Genomic DNA, 17,747 nt, shown 5'->3' on the forward strand with positions numbered 1-17,747 from the left:
GGTATTCTCATTCCTCATTGGCTATCAACACTTCAAAATATATCCTATTAAAATAATCAAACATCTTCTTATTCTTCCTCCAAGTCCTACTTTTCCATCAGTATATCAAATATAACCAAACTATCTTCTCTAATTGGGCAAATTATAAGCACAGATATCATTTCTGCAATACAAAAAACAATGACACTGACACACTCATTAATTCACTCTGAATATCTCTATACTTTTATAACACATGTTTATAAATATATACATATTGCATCATTACTTTTGAGAAGAAATAATTACATTTCTCAGGAGAAGTTTTATGATGGATTTTACTTTACTTGAATAAGTAAATCACAGAAATTTGATAATTGTTTGCTCCTCGATCTATACATATCAAATCCAATTGAAAAGTACATTCACGCAATTCTAAGTAGTTTGAGGAGAAGCAGCCAGGACATATACATTGAAGTTTATTTCAAATATCAATATGAGGAATATCAATATTGCACCTTTCCTATAATACATGTTACTATTACCAACTACTGTCCTCTTGAACAGAGTTTGTTTGGGCACTGCTTACTCAACCTTCCTGACCAATGTTTGCTCCTACTAAGAATTCAGATTCTAAACAGAGTGAAAAAAAAAAAAAAAAAACATGTAATTTTCCTGAACAAGAACTACAGAGAAGATAACATGTCTTTAAATGCATAGAACATATGAATTTCTCCATAGCTATAACAGGGAAAAAAGAAGAAAAATAAAAATGCTAGGAAAATAGAAGTAAATTTTCCTTACCGGAATGAATGCATGTTGCATAGCTTGTTCACATTGTTTTAAGGAAGCAATGGTATCCCACAAAAACTGATAATTCTCAGCCCGGGAAGCACTTGGCCGTTGCATAGTGAAAGCTGGTAACACTCAAACTGAGCTCAAAGAACCCAGTAGAAGAAGGAAAAAAAAAAAAAACCCTGCAGATCTGTTACATAAACTTCTTAATTAGATCTGCTACACAAACTGCTATCTTAAGACTTAAAAAAAAGTTAATCAGAACATTTCTTTTGGGGGATAACTGGGCATGACTTGAACAGAGACAGATGTTTTCATTGGGAAGAATTTTCATTCCCACACTTGTGAAACACAATCTCATCAGTGTCCCCCTGTCTTTACACGAGTCTGGCAAAATTGCACATACCATAAGTGTGTGGGGGGAAAGAGGTAGGAGGCAGAGAGATGAAAAAATATTTCTACCAGAAGAATTGGGTGGCAGGCCATGTAAGTAGAATTTGAGTAACTTGTGAAAAGTAGTAAAATTGAAGGGAATTGGTTACATGGCCGCACACACACACACACACACACACAGGTGTCTGCATTTGTTTGCTGTGTGAGAAATACCACTAACCACATGCATACTCACAGCCTCACTTAATATACCTTATTCTTCTCTTAATTTAGTTAAGATTTAGGTGTGATAAGTTCTTCACCTATTGAATATGACTACTTTTATTACCTGACAACTTATATATCTCAACAGATTAGCCAGGATTGGAGTATTCAATACAGTCCACTGTTCATCTTAACATTTAAAGGTAATTATTAGATCATCATGTTACCTGTATATTAAAATCACATTTGCTTCTATTTCTAGATAGCATTTACATTTACATAGATAATACAAAGAGCATTGGGTCTTTAAATATTCTTGGGACCTGAGAGTGGGCTACACAAAACTGGAATGTCTTAACTATAAAGAAATAAGCTTGTTCACTATAACAAGAAAAAATGCTAGTAAAAGCCCTACCTAAAATATGAACAGAATTTGGGGAAATATCCTGTTTCCTTCACTTAAGACAGTAGCCTGCAAAACCAGGTGAAGCTCCCTCACCTCCTGTAGCTTCTGTAAAAGTGCTGTGGTACAAGGTAAGGTATCCTGATATAAGGTTCTGAGCACTCGGAAGTTTCAAAGGAATCCACGATTCCGGGGCGAGTTGCAGAGCCAGAAAAGGTGAGACTTATTCAAGCGTTTTGAAAGGTCAGAAGCAAAAGGAGGGAACTACACAGTGTAAAGAATAAATTGTGCATTTAATTGACCTAGAAAAAGCAAAGAGTACAAAATGAGGGAAAAACTGTACAAAACAGTTTGATAGTCTAAACAAAATTTTTAAGCTGTAGTATTTTTGGAAGAGTTGGAGATTTGGGTTACCTAGTTTTTCTGGGATTCCTAACCTGGAGACAGTAGATTACTTGATACTAATGACCTTGTGGCATAAAAATCTTAAAGGCTGACACCAGCAAAGTTTTCCTCTTGTTAAATTAATTTTCAGTTTTGAATGAAAGGAATTAGAAGTGGAACTGATCTGTCAGAATTCCTACCTGGGCCAATTGTTTTCCCTGGCTACTTCATGAATGCACAGCATAAAGCTAAAGCCATTAAACAGTTTGTTTTTCGACATCAATTCAGCTAACCTTCTCTTTTTCTCATTCATGGTGTTCTTCTGCTCAGCTCACACCCACAGTCCCTCCTCTGCCTTTATTCTTGCCCTTATATTTTCCCATCTGCCCCAGCCACATGCTGCTTCTTCATGCACTGTCGACCAGCCAGCCCACAACTTCCAGAAACTATTCCTTTACTAGTAAATGTTCTACATTTCTCAGGCAACAGAAAAAATTAAAAAGTTGTTTATAAGTCTTCTAAAAATCTCAGCCCATCCTTTCTAAATTTCTAAAGTAAATGCTCATCATGATTCCACATCCCAACGTCTGGTTCTTCTGCCATTACTTGAACTTCTTCAATCTCTTGTTATCAAGCCCCTTCAATCCTTAATTAAAGCAACATCTAAAAGACCCTCTTTCCTCACTCTGGAAAAAAAGTAGAGAATTTATGGTCTCTATGCATAGAAACACTATATTTTAAAAAATGCCCTATTAATCATGCATTCATTCATTTATTCACTGACAACAAACTTATCAAGCATCTCCCATATGCTATACTTTTGAATAGTACTACAAGCAGATAAATATATCAGATATTTAGTCTACCTTTAGGGAGAGTAAAGTCAATATAAGGGATGATACAAAGGTAAGATAACCAAAGATGCATTGAAAACCATAGTGCCCTAAAAGAGATAGCATAAACTATTCATGAAACACTGTAAAAGACTACATCACATCCACGGGGAAATTAGGGTGGCCTTGTGGAAGATTTAGCATTTTTCTAGAGCTTGAATTAGGATAGGATTTGGATATGTAAAAATAGAGGGGGATCTCCTGAGTAAAGAGAGAGCAAAATCACAGGGTGGAAAAGAGGCCATTATCAATGGTTGACTTGGAAGGAACAAGATACCAAGAGAAAAACTGAACTAATGACTACACAGTATAATACTTTGATTTGGACTGGAATCAAGGCTGTTTTTAAATGAAAACTAGTAGTTTCCTGTTCTTGATGCCAACCAACCTTAACTTTAAGCACTCGTTAGTGAATTGATGATAGTAAATTCAGTAAAACTCTTTTTAAATTTCTTGACAACAAATTATTTGCCTAGTTCTCATCCTTTAAAACAGTCAAATTGATATACTTTTAAATGGTTTAAGTGGCCCAATAATTTTGGTCATGTTACTTGGTTAATTAATTACTTAGTTTTTTTAAATTAAGTATTTGTATTTGTTTTGTATTCAACCCCAACCAATTTTATAACCTCTAAAACCTCTTATCTTCAAAATTCAAGTGGGGTACACCATGAATAAAATATATACCTGATCAAATATTTGACTTGGTTCCATTTTATGCAATTTAACAAGTATTTATTTAACTTTACTATGAGCCAACCACAGTATTTGAAACAGGGAATACAAAGATAAATATGTCATTATTTCAATACACTGTTTCTTTCCAACTACTACAAAAGATGCAATTGCCCCTGTCCACAAGTAGAGTATATGTGTTTTTTTTTTTTTTTTTGCTGTTAACACAATGCCTGATAAATAATGGTTACTATTTTTCCATTAAACAGTCACTAGCCACATGTCTGTCATATCTAAGCATGCTGCCATGCTCTAACATATATTGCAAGCCTCAGAAGGTTTAACAACACTTTTCATCTGACGGGTTGTCATACATAAAGCAGTCTGAATTTGAATACTTTCTACTTGTCATTAGTTTAAATATTATTTTATGGCAAATGTACTTCCAGTAAAAATGAAGGAACAAAGCTTGGATTTGTACTCTCAACAAAAACATCAACAAAAAAAAAGGACAAAATACATTAAAGAATGGATTTCAAAACAACAGTGAGCGATAAATTCTGAGATAAAGTTGGTTCTGTGATTTCCCCATCTTGCAACCTTCAACTTCTAGGCCACATTGCAGACAGGAGCAATCAGCTGTAACCCAGAAGACTTGGTTAGCTGAAAAGATAGAATTAGTTTCCTGGAGAAATCAAAGAAGCAATGAGAAATAGAGATATTTCTCATGAAATATCTGACAGATGAAGATCTCAATATTCTTCTCTGGATAATTAATAGAATAGACAGAAAATTTGTAAGGATATAGACTTACACAAAACAGCCAAACAATGTGAGCTAATGTATCTGCTAATGTATCCAGTTGGAGTCCCAACTACTCCATTTGCAATCCAGCTCCCTGCTACTGAGCCTGGGAAAAGCAGCAGAAGATGGCTCAAGCACTTGGGCCCCTAGTCTCATGTGGGAGACCAGGAAATAGTTCCTAGCTCCTGGCTTCCGCCTGGCCCAGCGCAATTTGGATAGCGAATCAGCACATGAAAGATTCTGTGTGTGTGTGTGTGTGTGTGTGTGTCTAACTCTGCCTTTCTAATAAAATCAATAAATCTTTAAAAAACCAATTTCTGAAAATTCTCAAAAATATTTGGAAACCAAATAACATATTTCTGGATAACTCATTGGTCAAAAAGGACATCAAAGGGAAATTAGAATGTATTTTGAACTGGATGAAAATAAACCACAACATATCAACTATTGCTAGCTGCCTTTAAAGCAGTAATTTAGGGGAACATTTATATCACTACACATCTATATTCAAAAAGATTTCAAGTTACTGACCTCAGCTTCTACTTTATCTAATTAGAAAAATATAGTAAATGAAGCCTGAACTTAGAAGATGAAAAGAAATTTAAAGATTGGAACAGAAATCAGTGAAACTAAAAACTGGATCTTTGAGAAAATCAGTAAAATTGACATCACCTTCTCTAATTAGAAGGAAAGAAGACAAACAAATGATCTAAATAAGTGTGAAGTACAATGACACCACTGTATCCTATAGACTTGAAAAGACTAATAAGGAAAAATCATAAACAACTTTTGTCGATAATTTTGACACTTCAGATGAAGTGGGAAAGTCCCTTCAAAGATACAAACCAGCAAAGTTCATTCAAGAAAACAAGTCACTTTCATGGACATAGCCATACATCTAATAAGATGTTGACTTTATAACTAAAAATATCCCACCAAGCACACTCCAGGGCCAGATGGCTTTCCTCATTAATTCCACCAAACACTTAGGGAGAAATAGTAACAATTCTATACAAACTCAGAGAACTGAAGAGGAACAAATATTTAAAAACTCATTTTTTGAGCCCAAAATTATTCTGATCCCAAATCAGATAAAGATATTGAGATAGGCAAACACCAATATGTCCTCATGCATAAAGATACAAAGGTTCTAAACAAAACCTTAGGAAATTTAATGCAAATACAGCAACATATATATATAAAGGACAACACATTATGACCAAGTAGGAATTTGTTCTGGGAATGTAAAATTGACAACATTTAAAAATGCACCAGGGTAATTTATTATATTAATTTTTAAAAGAAACAAAACAAACTAACAACCATACCATCATCTTAGTGGGCACAGATATAGTATTTTACAAAACCCAATATCCATTCCTGATATAAAAAAGAAATCTCTCAGGGGCCAGCACCATGGCGCAGTAGGTTAAATCTCTGCCTGCAGTACCAGCATCCCATATGGGCGCCGGTGCTAGTCCCAGCTGTCCCTCTTCCAAACCAGCTCTCTGCGAGGCCTGGGAAAGCAGCAGAAGATGGCCCAAGTGCTTGGGCCCCTGCACCCGCATAGGAGACCTGGAAGAAGCATCTGGCTCCTGGCTTCGGATCAGTGCAGCTCCAGCTGTTGTGGCCATCTGGGGGAGTGAACCAATGGAAGGAAGACCTTTCTCTCTGTCTCTCCTTCTCACTGTCTGTAGCTCTACCTCTCAAAAATAAATAAATAAATAAATAAATAAATAAATAAATAAAATCTTTAAAAAAAGAGAGAGAAATCTCTCAGGACAAAACAGGAATGCCCCTTCTCACCATTTCTATTCAACACTGTGAGAATGGCTCTAGACAATGAAATAGACATGAGAAAGAAATAAAGATAAGAAAGGAAGAAATAAAAATATCCTTATTTGTGGATGATATAACCATCTAGGTAGAAAATCACATCAAATCTGAAGAAGTGCTGGAAATTATAAGCAACTTTAGCAAAGTTGCAGGATAAAAGATTACTATACAAAATTCAATTGTATTTCTATATACTGGCAATAAATAAATAGAAATTAAAATAATAATACCATTTACACTAAGGTAAAATATAAAATATTTAGAGACATGTCTATAAAAGCATACATAAATAATGTATGTTATAATATCAAGAAGTTTAAATAATACACAATATTTTTAAGATATCATGGTCTAGAGAAAAGAAAAAGAATGAAAATATAATACTAATATGACCATATAGGTGACCTTCAAAAAGTTGGAGAAAATGCATTTATTAAAAGTATGCATAAATTTCAAAACTTTTGCAACAAAATAAACTTATCTTTTAATTCTATTTTCCACAAACATTTTCAAGGTCCCTTTTACTTTATAAGCAAGGGTACCCTAAAAATTATCACTGTGTTTTGTGGAATATAAAATTATACTCTTTTACTGATTATAATGGTTGAGATGTTCCTCATGGTTCTTCTATACAAATTATTAGTTGGAAATTAACTCTAGTCTTGCTAATGCCAATAATGTGCAAATTTACAAAGCTCCTTAGAATTAAGCATATAATCTTCAAAGATTTTTGACAGTTTACTTTGGATGTTAGCTATAACATCTGACGAGTATAAATGTCTACACATTATTTTTAAATGAGTACTATTTGAAGCAAACAAAAAGAATTAAAAGTTTATGGAGGGAGCATTTAGCACATCAGATCAGTCACTGTCTGGGATGCCCCCATCCCATATAAGAGGGCCAAGTTCATGCCCTAGCTCCCCTACTTTTGAGCCAGCTCCCTGCTAATGCAAACCCTGGGAGGCAGCAGATGATGGCTCAAGTATCTGGGCACCCTGCCACCCACATGGGAGACCTGGATTGGATTCCTGGCTCCTGGCTTCAGCCTGGCCCAGTCTTGACTATTTCATGCATTTGGGGAGTGAACCAGTGGACAGAAGATCTTTGTCTCTCTCTTTCTCTTTGCAATTCAAATAAAATCAAAATAAGTAAATTAAAATTTTATATTTATAAAAAACTGATCTAGAAACCCAACACTACCTCATTTGATACCCCTGCAGCGGTCTGTTTGGTAATATTGACAAACTGATTCTAAAAATCACATGGAAATTCAAAGAACATACGGTAGCCAAAATACCCTTTGAAAAAGAAAAAATAAAACTTGAAAAAATAATGTGGCAATGGCATAAGGACAGGTAAATATATCAATGGGATAAAATGGACTCCAGGAGTTGACATACACAAGTGATTTGCAACAAAGATACAAGGATAATTAAAGGAAAAAAGAAGGTAACTTTTCATCAAATGATGCTAGAACAACTGGATATCTATATGCAAAGCAAAAAACTTTGACCCACACCTCTTACTACATATTAACTCAAAATGGATTATAAATATAATACAATATATATTTAGTATTATATTATATAATATGTATTATATAATATATATAGTAAAAACTAAATATATATAAGAAATCATAGGAGAAAATCTTTATGACCTTCAGTTAGGTACAACACAAAAAGTACAGTCCATAAAAGAAAAAAACTGCTACATCATATATATCAAAATTAAAAATTTCTGTTCTTTGGAAAACACTATTTAATAAATAGAAATACAATCCATAGAATGGAGGAAAATAATTACAAATCATGCATGTGATAAAGAAGTTGTTTCTAAAGTATATATATATGTAGGAAGTTATTTCTAAAAGTACCTAGAATTATATATTTTATATGTTCCTATATATATACCATTTTCATATAAAATATATAATTAATAGATTAAATATGTCAATATATAAATATAACAAACTCTCAAAACTCAAAAATAATAAAATGAACCATCCAATTAAAATAAGCAAAATATTTGAACAGAAACTTCACCAATGAAGATTTATAGATAGCAAATCAGCATGAGAAAAGATGATCACTATCAGGAATTACCAGAGGAATGGAAATTAAAAGTCACAATGAGATACTACAATACATCTATTAGAATGGCTAATATTAAGAACTGACCATACCAACTGGTAGTGAGGATGTGGAAGTATGGAACTATCATATAGTACTAGTAAGAATCTAAAATGACATAATGCCTTTAGAAGTAGTTTCGTGATTTTCATAACTGTTACATGTATACCTATGATTTGACCATTTAACCATTAAACCATTCTCTCTCTTAGAATTGACTCAAGAGAAATTAAATAAGCCCTTTAAAAGACTTTTATGTAAAATTTACAGAAGCTTTAGTAACAGTCAAAAACTTGAAATTATATTAAAAGATGTGTAGATAAGCAAAATGTATAGATAAGCAAATTGTGATATATTCATACATCAGAATACTATTCCACACTAAAAAGAAATGAATTACTGATACATTCAACAACACAAAATTACTAACCTAAGCAAAAGAAAATAGAGTATAAAATGTATGTTCTCATTTATATGAAATTCTAGAAAATTCAAATTTATCTATATTGATAGAAAGGAGAATAGTAGTTGCTTGGGAAGGGGTGGGTAGGGTGGGTTGGGGGAGTGAGTCGAATAGGAGGATTATAGCACAGTGTGAAGAAATTTTGGGGGTGATATATCAGTGTACTATCTTGAATAGACGGTTTTATATATCGAAACTTACCTAGTTGTACCTCACTGAAGCTATTTTTTAAAATTTTATTAAAAATTACTGGGGGAAATATCATCAGAAAACCTCATATTCCTGGGTTTTATCCTATATGGAAAGCTCTCATTGTTTAACATTATAATCTTGTAGTTTGATATATCTTCCTGGGAAAGGGAAGGGGAAAGCGAATTAGAAAACACTGACGTGGGACTGGCATTGTGGGGTTAAGGGACCTCTTCAGATGCTGGCTTCCCATATCATAGAGTCCCTCAAGTCCTGGCTGCTCCACTTCCAATCCAGCACTGTGTTACTGGCGCCTGGGAAGGCAGGAGAATATGGCTTAAGTACTTGGGCCCCTGAAACCCATGTGGAGACCCTGATGGAGATCCAGGATCCTGGCTTCTTGCCTGGCCCAACCAGTTGTTTTTGGGGTCATTTGGGGGAGTGAACCAGCAGATGGATGCTTGCTCTCTCTCTCTCTCTCCTTTGCCAAGACAAAACTTAATTTTTTATTTATTTATTTTTTATTTTTTTTATCTTTTATTTAATGAATATAAATTTCCAAAGTACGACTCATGGGTTACAATGGCTTCCCCCCCCCATACCGTCCCTCCCACCCACAACCCTCCCCTCTCCCACTCCCTCTCCCCTTCCATTCACATCAAGATTCATTTTCGATTATCTTAATATACAGAAGATCAGCTTAGTATACCTTAAGTAAGGATTTCAACACTGCTCCCACACAGAAACATAAAGTGAAAAATAATAGATGATTTTTTTTAAATGATGATGAAATCAGATCAGACCTATTGTCATGTTTAATCCCAGTGAGAGTCAAGTTGGGAATTGATAATTTTTTTTTTTTTACAGAAGATCAGTTTAGTGTACATTAAGTAAAGATTTCAATCATTTGCACCCCCATAGAAACACAAAGTGAAATATACTGTTTGAGTACTCGTTATAGCATTAAGCCTCAGTGTACAGCACATTAAGGACAGAGATCCTACATGAGGAGTAAGTGCACAGTGACTCCTGTTGTTGACTTTACCAATTGACACTCCTGTTTCTGGCATCAGTAATCTCCCTATGCACCAGTCATGAGTTTCCAAGGCTATGGAAGCCCCTTGAGTTCTCCGACTCTTATCTTGTTTAGACACGGTCATAGTCAAAGTGGAGGTTCTCTCCTCCTTTCAGAGAAAGGCACCTCCCTCTTTGAAGACCTGTTCTTTCCACTGGGATCTCACTCACAGAGATCTTTTTGCCAGCGTGTCTTGGCTTTCCATGCCTGAAATACTCTCATGGGCTTTTCAGCCAGATCCGAGTGCCTTTAGGGCTGATTCTGAGGCCAGAGTGCTATTTAGGACATCCGCCATTCTATGAGTCTGCTGAGTATCTCACTTCCCATGTTGGATCACTCTCCCCTTTATTTATTCTATCGGTTAGTGTTAGCAGATACTAAACTACTTTTCCACATGGTACCCTCCTTATATTTAATTTACAAGTAAAGAAATATGTCACAGAGGCTAAGATAACTTGCTTTAGCAGTTACTAGCCATGTGACCTTGGATGAGTTCCTTAGTTTCTCTTTGTTTCAGTTATATATTTGTAAAATGGAGATTATAATAGTACTTATCTCATAGGATTGTTGAGGATTAACAGAGTTAATACTTGAAAAACTTTAAAGTAGTGTTTTACACAGAATAAGCACTATCATTCATGTTTAGAACATTAATTAATTTAAATCTATTTACTTATTTAATAAGTAAATTAATAGATTTAAGATTAAATAATAGATTAAAAGATAAAAGATTAAATAATAGATTTAAGATATTCATGTTTTTGAGTCTAGTCCAATACACATTGATCAGTGATCAATGATTTAGATAATTGTACAGCCAACTTTCCCGACCACTACTACACCTCCATCTAAAGTATGCAGCCTCCAAATGTTTTTCTCCCTGAACCCTATTTATTTCCTTTGTTTCCTGTATTTGCCACTAAACTGCAAGCTCAGAGAGCAAAAGCCAATATGCTGCCAGACCCAGCATTGAGACTGGAATAGCACAGATTTTCTCAGGCTTTGCTTGATATTATTGCTATGAATTGGATCTAGAATAGGAAATAAAAGATAACTAAATTTTCAAAAAATATATATATATATACCTGGATCTCCTGTATTTACAAAGATCTATGAAGCATTTGGTCATGGCTCTTAGGAAAAAAAAAAAAACTGACATGTGACCCATTTTCTCTTATGTAAGACAGAGAATAATATTTCTTCTTTGACATGGGAAGACTAACATGACAGTACCAGGCAAAAATGCCAAATGAACTTTCACTGTATACAGTAATTTTACAGAGGACAAGATACGACCCGTGGAATATTGGAATCCAAACAATACAATACAAAGTCGTGCTATATAGTCTATGGCTGAGTCATGCCTGAGACTCAAACATGCTTAAGAGGTGCAAGTCGTTGTAGTAGACTGCTGTGCTTTGTGCCTTGCAGTCAATGGACTACAAGTTCAGTACCCTGAGGAGAGAAAGTGAGATATCTGAAAGTTGACTGGAGGAAGCAGGACTCTAGGTCTTCTTTGAAACCTCAGGACACAGTCAAAGCCATAACTAACCTGCAGAGAAGTATGAGGCAGATGAAGTCTGTCTGTATCGGCTTCTCCTGCCACAGCACTCACTCTTCTATGGACTCTTTTTTTTTAAAAAAAATTACGGCTTTTCTTCTTTTTTTTAAAGATTTAAAGAAATATGGGGGTAGAGGGGAGGAAGAGAGGGAGAGGGAGAGGGAGAGGGAGAGGGAGAGGGAGAGGGAGAGGGAGAGGGAGAGGGAGAGGGAGAGGGAGAGGGAGGGAGAAAGATCTTTCATCTGCTGGCAGGCTCCTCAAATGGCCACAACAGCACAACAGCTGGAGCCGGGCCAATCTGAAGCAGGAACCAGAAGCTTCTTCTGGGTCTCCCACATGGGTGCAGGGGCCCAAGCACTTCCTCTGCTTTCCTGGCACATTATCAGGGAGCTGGATTGGAAGTAGAGCGTCTGGGACTCCAACAGGTGCCCATTTGGGATGCCAGCATCTCAGGCTGCAGCTTTATCCGGTACGCCACAGTGCTGGCTCCTGGACTCTCTTAATATAAGGAAAGCTCCATGAAGTCATTTATAGTACGGTATTAAGAATTTAACATTTGGTGGGGGGAGCCAGCGCCATGGCTCACTTGGTTAATCCTCCGCCTGCAGTGCCAGCATCCCATATGGGCACTGGGTTCTAGTCCCGATTGCTCCTCTTTCAGTCCAGCTCTCTGCTGTGTCCTGGGAAGGGCAGTGGAAGGTGGCCCAAGTGTCTGGGCCCCTGCACCCGCATGGGAGACCAGGAAGATGCACCTGGCTCCTGGCTCTGGCTCGGCGTAGTTCCGGCCATAGCGGCCATTTGCGGGGTGAACCAACAGAAGGAAGACCTTTCTCTGTCTCTCTCTCTCTCTCTCACTGTCTAACTCTGTTAAATAAAAAAAAAAAAGAATTTAATATTATGGCCAGCACTGTGGTGTAGCGTGTAAAGCCACTGCCTGCAGTGCCAGCATCTCATATGGGCACCTGTTTGAGTCCCAGCTGCTCCACTTCTGATTCAGCTCTCTGCAGTGGCCTGGGAAAGCAGTGGAGGATGGCCCAAGTGCTTTGGCCCCCGCACCCATGTGGGAAACCTGAAAGAAGCTCCTGGCTCCTGGCCAACTGGGGAGTGAACCAGTGGATGGTAGACTTCTTTCTCTCTGCCTCTTCTCTCTCTGTGTAACTCTTTCAAATAAATTTATAAATCTTTAAAAAAAGAATTTAATATGTCTACTCTGTTCCTACTTGTTTTCCTGAATCTTCTTGTGAACAGGTGTCAATCTTGGTCATCTATTTAACCCCGGCCTCTAGCACATTGTCTGGTTCATCATGAAAAATGCTATATGTGAAAAATGCTTTATTAATGTTGATAATCATAAGAACGTGATTATGGGGGCCAGAGCTATGGTGCAGTGGTTTAAAGCCCCAGCCTGGAGGGCCGGCATCCCATATGGGTGCCGGTTCAAGTCCCGGCTGCTCCTCTTCTGCTTTGGTACTGCTTTGGCCTGGGAAAGGAGTACTCAGATGAGAGACCCAGAGGAAGCTCCTGGCTCCTGGCTTCAGCTCCACTCAGCTCTGGCCGTAGCGGCCATCTGGAGAGTGAACCAGCAGATGACTCTACATCTTTCTGTAACTCTTTCAAATAAATAAAACAAATCTTAAAAAAGAAAAAAAAGAATATGGTTCAAAGAGTATGTCATGACTGATAATGTACTTTCACAATTAGGAGTTCTAGAATCTTCTGATCCGTAGTCAGACGCGTTATCCATTGCACCACTGGCGCAATTAACTGAGTTCTCTCAGTTAATTTTCACCTTCTCCCTACTCCCACACTTATTTATTTTTTAAAAGATTTATTTATTTGAAAGTCAGAGTACAGAGATAGAGAGAGAGGGAGAGACAGAGAGATCTTCCATCTGCTGGTTCACTTCCCAGATGGCTGCAAGAGCTGGAGCTGAGCCAATCTGAAGGCAGGAACCAGGAGCCAGGAGCTTCTTCCAGGCCTCCCTTGTGATTGCAGAGGATCAAGGACTTGGGCCATCTTTTGCTGCTTTCCTAGATGCATTAGCAGGGAGCTGGATAGGAAATGGAGCAGCTGGGACTCAAACCAGCACCCATACAGGATGCCAGTTTGACAGGCAGTGCCTTCACCCACTATACCACAATGCCAGACCGGCTATTCACAGATTTAAATATTAGAATGTTGATGGTGCTTTCCTTTATTTTTCTGGTCCAGATTTATCTTCTGAATAGGATATCCTACTGTGTGCTGCTCTTCTCCACTCAGGTATTGTTCAGATCTCTTAGATTTAGCAGTTTAATAATTTTAATTTTTATCCTCCTGCCCCTTCTTCCCTTTAATCAGCTTATCCAGTAAGTTCCAACTCTCCCCATTCAACTGCTCCAGTAAGACGGCTGCATCATAGGAGCTCCCATTTGTATTTCATCTTGACTCTGTGCTCACAGTCTGGCTGTCACCAAAGGCACCTGGTGCCACCTTCTCCCTCTCAATGCCTCAGTGATACAGGCCCACTCCCAGTACTGCAAATATGAGGAATTCCAATCTCATTTCATTCCAATACGAATTCTAGTTCCTCTGCCTCAAATCTTTCATCTCTTCTCAAGATTTCTCTCCCACTGATTGCTTAAATATTAACTCCATTATGTATTGTAGGAGGCTTACCAAGATCTCTGTCTTCTATTCACCAGATGTTGCTAGGAATTTCTTCATCCAGTTGTGACAGTTAAATAGGTCTTCAGACATTATTAACTATCCCTTGGGGGAACAAAATTATTCACAACTGAAAACTATTGCCCCATACCTTGCTCAGGAATTCTATTATAGATTTTCATGAAACCTGATTTGTAAACCTTTTCTGTGATTTTTGAGTGAACCTTAGAGTATTGTTGAACTCCTCACTAACTTCTCCACTATGGAAAGAAATCAGCCTTTCATCACATCTGTATGAACATGGCATCCAACATGAGACCAGTCTGTAATTAACATTTGTTAAATTAATGAATTAATTTGATTCCACACAACACCCATAGAATATGTAGAACCAGAGTTAGTAACTGCATTTCTAAATTGAGGTAACAGACACTTGAGTGGTAAATGATAGGTCCCCAAATAACACCATCAGTAAGACCTAGGATTGAGCCTAGATTTTACCACTCTCAATTTTTCTTATTAGCATGTATCATTTTACTACCACTATCACATATTTTTACCTCCTCAGATTACTTTACACCTCTCACATCTGCGTCTCTATTGCATTTTGTCCGTGTAGTCTATGTACAGTAACAGACAACTAGCTCTATCATAAGGACTGAAATGCTCAGGGCCTCACAGCATCTTCCAATGATGCTTTGATCAGATGCTTTTAAAAACTCCTTGCGTATTTGGTATAAGAGGGAGGTGGTTAGGGCTTCTCATATAATAGGAATGCAAGAAAAAAAAGCAGTAACTCCCTTGAGTGAATTTGCTTTTATGATCCTTTAACCTTGTGGTCCACTCTAATAAACAACCTGGAGGAAAGTAATCACATGACAGGTTAAGATACCCTGATCTTACTGAATGCATTGAAAATTGCTAACTAGAACATGAAATAACATCTAAGGATGTCTGATTAAAATTATCTTTTTATGCTGCCTAAGTATGCCCAAACAGAAAACTCTCAACTGGAAATTGAAGTTCTTTTAAATAGCACTTTCATCATGCCTAATGCACTTCTATTTTCCAAGATTTTGAACAGCAAAATCTATACGGCACAGTTATTCAGTTCTTCCATCCACTGAACTGGTTCTGTAAGGCCCAAAGGCTATGATGGTAAGCAACAACAATAAAAAATGGCTGAGTGAGGGCAGGGCACATTATTCAAAGACCTGACAAGGAGATGTCTCTGAGTCATGGAGAGGAGTCAAGTCAGGGGTGCTTGCATCCCATCCTGGAGCCAAGGGCTGGGGCTGAAGCCTGTGTTTTCCCTTTTCTCTCTGCAGAGGCATAGATAATCACTAAGCATGCAAATCTGGAGTAAGACTTCCTGCATTAGAACCTATTCTTCATTGCTTTTTCAATTGTTTGATCTTGATCAGGTTATTCTACGTCAGGCCTGTTTCCTCAACTGGAAAATGGGTTTGATAATGATAGTTATGCCATATGTTTGTTGTAAAGATTAAATGAGTTGATATATGTGTCCAACATAAAATAAGTGCCCATTAAATAATTCCTATTCTTTCTTTGCATATCTGTACTTTTATGTTTGTACAATACATATATCAGATATTTTATTATCTTACTAGTTCATAAGCACCTTTAGGGTCTAATCTCCACTGCATTTTCATTTTCAGGAAACAGACTCAGAGAAGTGGACTGAGCCTATGATTATGCAGTAATATAGTAACAGAAACGGAACTAAATCATTGGTCTTTTTAGGAATACTCTTTGCTCTGTTAAAGCCCTGGGATTTACACAGGTTCAGTTTTGCCTTCACCTTTTTAAGATACCAAAGTGGCCCTACAGAAAGCTCCCTGGGAATCTGCACTCCACATTTCTTTCTTCAGTCAATCAGTGAGTAACAGCTACATGTTTTAGGAGTATTGCTTAAGTCTCTCTATCTCTCCTCTAATTCTCTCTTCCTCCCTTCTCTCTTTTCCTTTTTTCTTTCTCCCTTACTTCAACTTCTCTCCATTTCTCCCTCTATTTCTGTCTCTTTCAGTTCTGTCTTCATCTCTCTCTCTCTCCCTTTCAAACATACAAAAATCACAAAAATATTTTGTTGCTCTATTTCATAGAGAGGAAAATGGTGGCATTAATCATGACTTTGAGATTTTTAATTTCTTTTTTCTCTGCTTTATATTTTATTTTTTAACTTTTGTTTAATAAATATAAATTTCCAAAGTAGAACTTTTGAATTATAGCAGCTTCTCCCCCCCATAACCTCCCTCCCTTCAACCCACAATCATCCCATCTCCCACTCCCTCTCCCATCCCATTCTTCATCAAGATTCATTTTCAATTATCTTTACATACAGAAGATCAACTTAGTATATACTAAGTAAAGATTTCAACAGACTGCACTCACAAAGACACACAAAGTATACAGTACTGTTTGGGTAGTAGTTTTACCATTAATTCACATAGTACAACACATTAAGATTTTTAATTTCTGTGATGGGACAACTGAGATCAAGTGAGATCCAAAAGAAAGTGATTCTGAATTATCAGGTAAGCAAGGGGCATCCACTAGCTAAAAAAGCAAAGTAATGCAGTTTGGATTTAAAAGGAAAAGTGTGGAGACTACAGACAGATAGCCCTTGATTTTAGTAAAACTTTTAGGCAGTAGAACAATAATTAATAAAAATAATACTTTATTGGGAAAGAAGAATGTGTCTGAGAACTTTTCCATTATTTACTTTGTGAATTTGAAAAAAAATATATCACCAGCTCTCATTTTTCTCCCTTGTAAATTGTGAAAGATAATAATTAATAATCATATTAGTAATCTCTTAGGATATTTGAGGGTTTTAACATTTCTTAGAATGTAAGAAAGAGCAGAATAAATAAGAAACAGATGTTAGCTGTCATCAATAGTATTATCATTATGTTAATATTATTAGTGCTATGCAGAAGGGGCAAGTATAGAAGGCTTAAAGGATGAGGGGTAAATTTCTACATGATACGTTAGGTAATGAAAAGCTAAACAGATAGGATATTTTGGCAGGTATTGTTTTGAACACTAGAGAGGTAAGCACTGTGGATGCAGGGAGTACAGTGAAGATTCACCTGCTAGGTGGTTCCCAGGTGGAACTAAGAGCTGTAACTAAGGTTCAGTGTCATTGAAAGCATTTATTTCCAGTTCTCATAACATCTAAAGTTATATTCATCCCAAATAAAATAGTGCCTAGAATGTTAATGTATCAATAGAAAAACCTCAAATTAAACTAAATAAAACCCTTGAAATTATACTATGAAGTTAAGACAG

The 17,747-nt window shown here is 36.6% G+C and overlaps 1 protein-coding gene across 22 annotated transcripts in view; it reads right to left on the reverse strand.

The window, feature by feature from the left end:
* The window catches only part of DLG2 (discs large MAGUK scaffold protein 2), a 2,253,656-nt gene that overhangs the window by 872,324 nt on the left and 1,363,585 nt on the right, over positions 1–17,747 (reverse strand). For 3 of the 22 annotated variants that reach the window (XM_051821291.3, XM_051821278.3, XM_089332063.1), the window contains exon 1: positions 784–927. The exons of the other annotated variants lie outside the window; for them this stretch is intronic. In XM_051821291.3, the coding sequence (XP_051677251.1) occupies positions 784–888 (105 nt within the window). In that variant the 5' untranslated portion in view covers positions 889–927. Of the gene's footprint in view, positions 1–783; positions 928–17,747 lie in introns of those variants that run through there. 22 annotated transcript variants of the gene reach the window in all.

This window comes from Oryctolagus cuniculus, chromosome 1, assembly GCF_051225735.1.
Source record: "Oryctolagus cuniculus isolate XC-2025 breed Fujian yellow rabbit chromosome 1, ASM5122573v1, whole genome shotgun sequence".
Taxonomy (NCBI): domain Eukaryota; kingdom Metazoa; phylum Chordata; class Mammalia; order Lagomorpha; family Leporidae; genus Oryctolagus; species Oryctolagus cuniculus.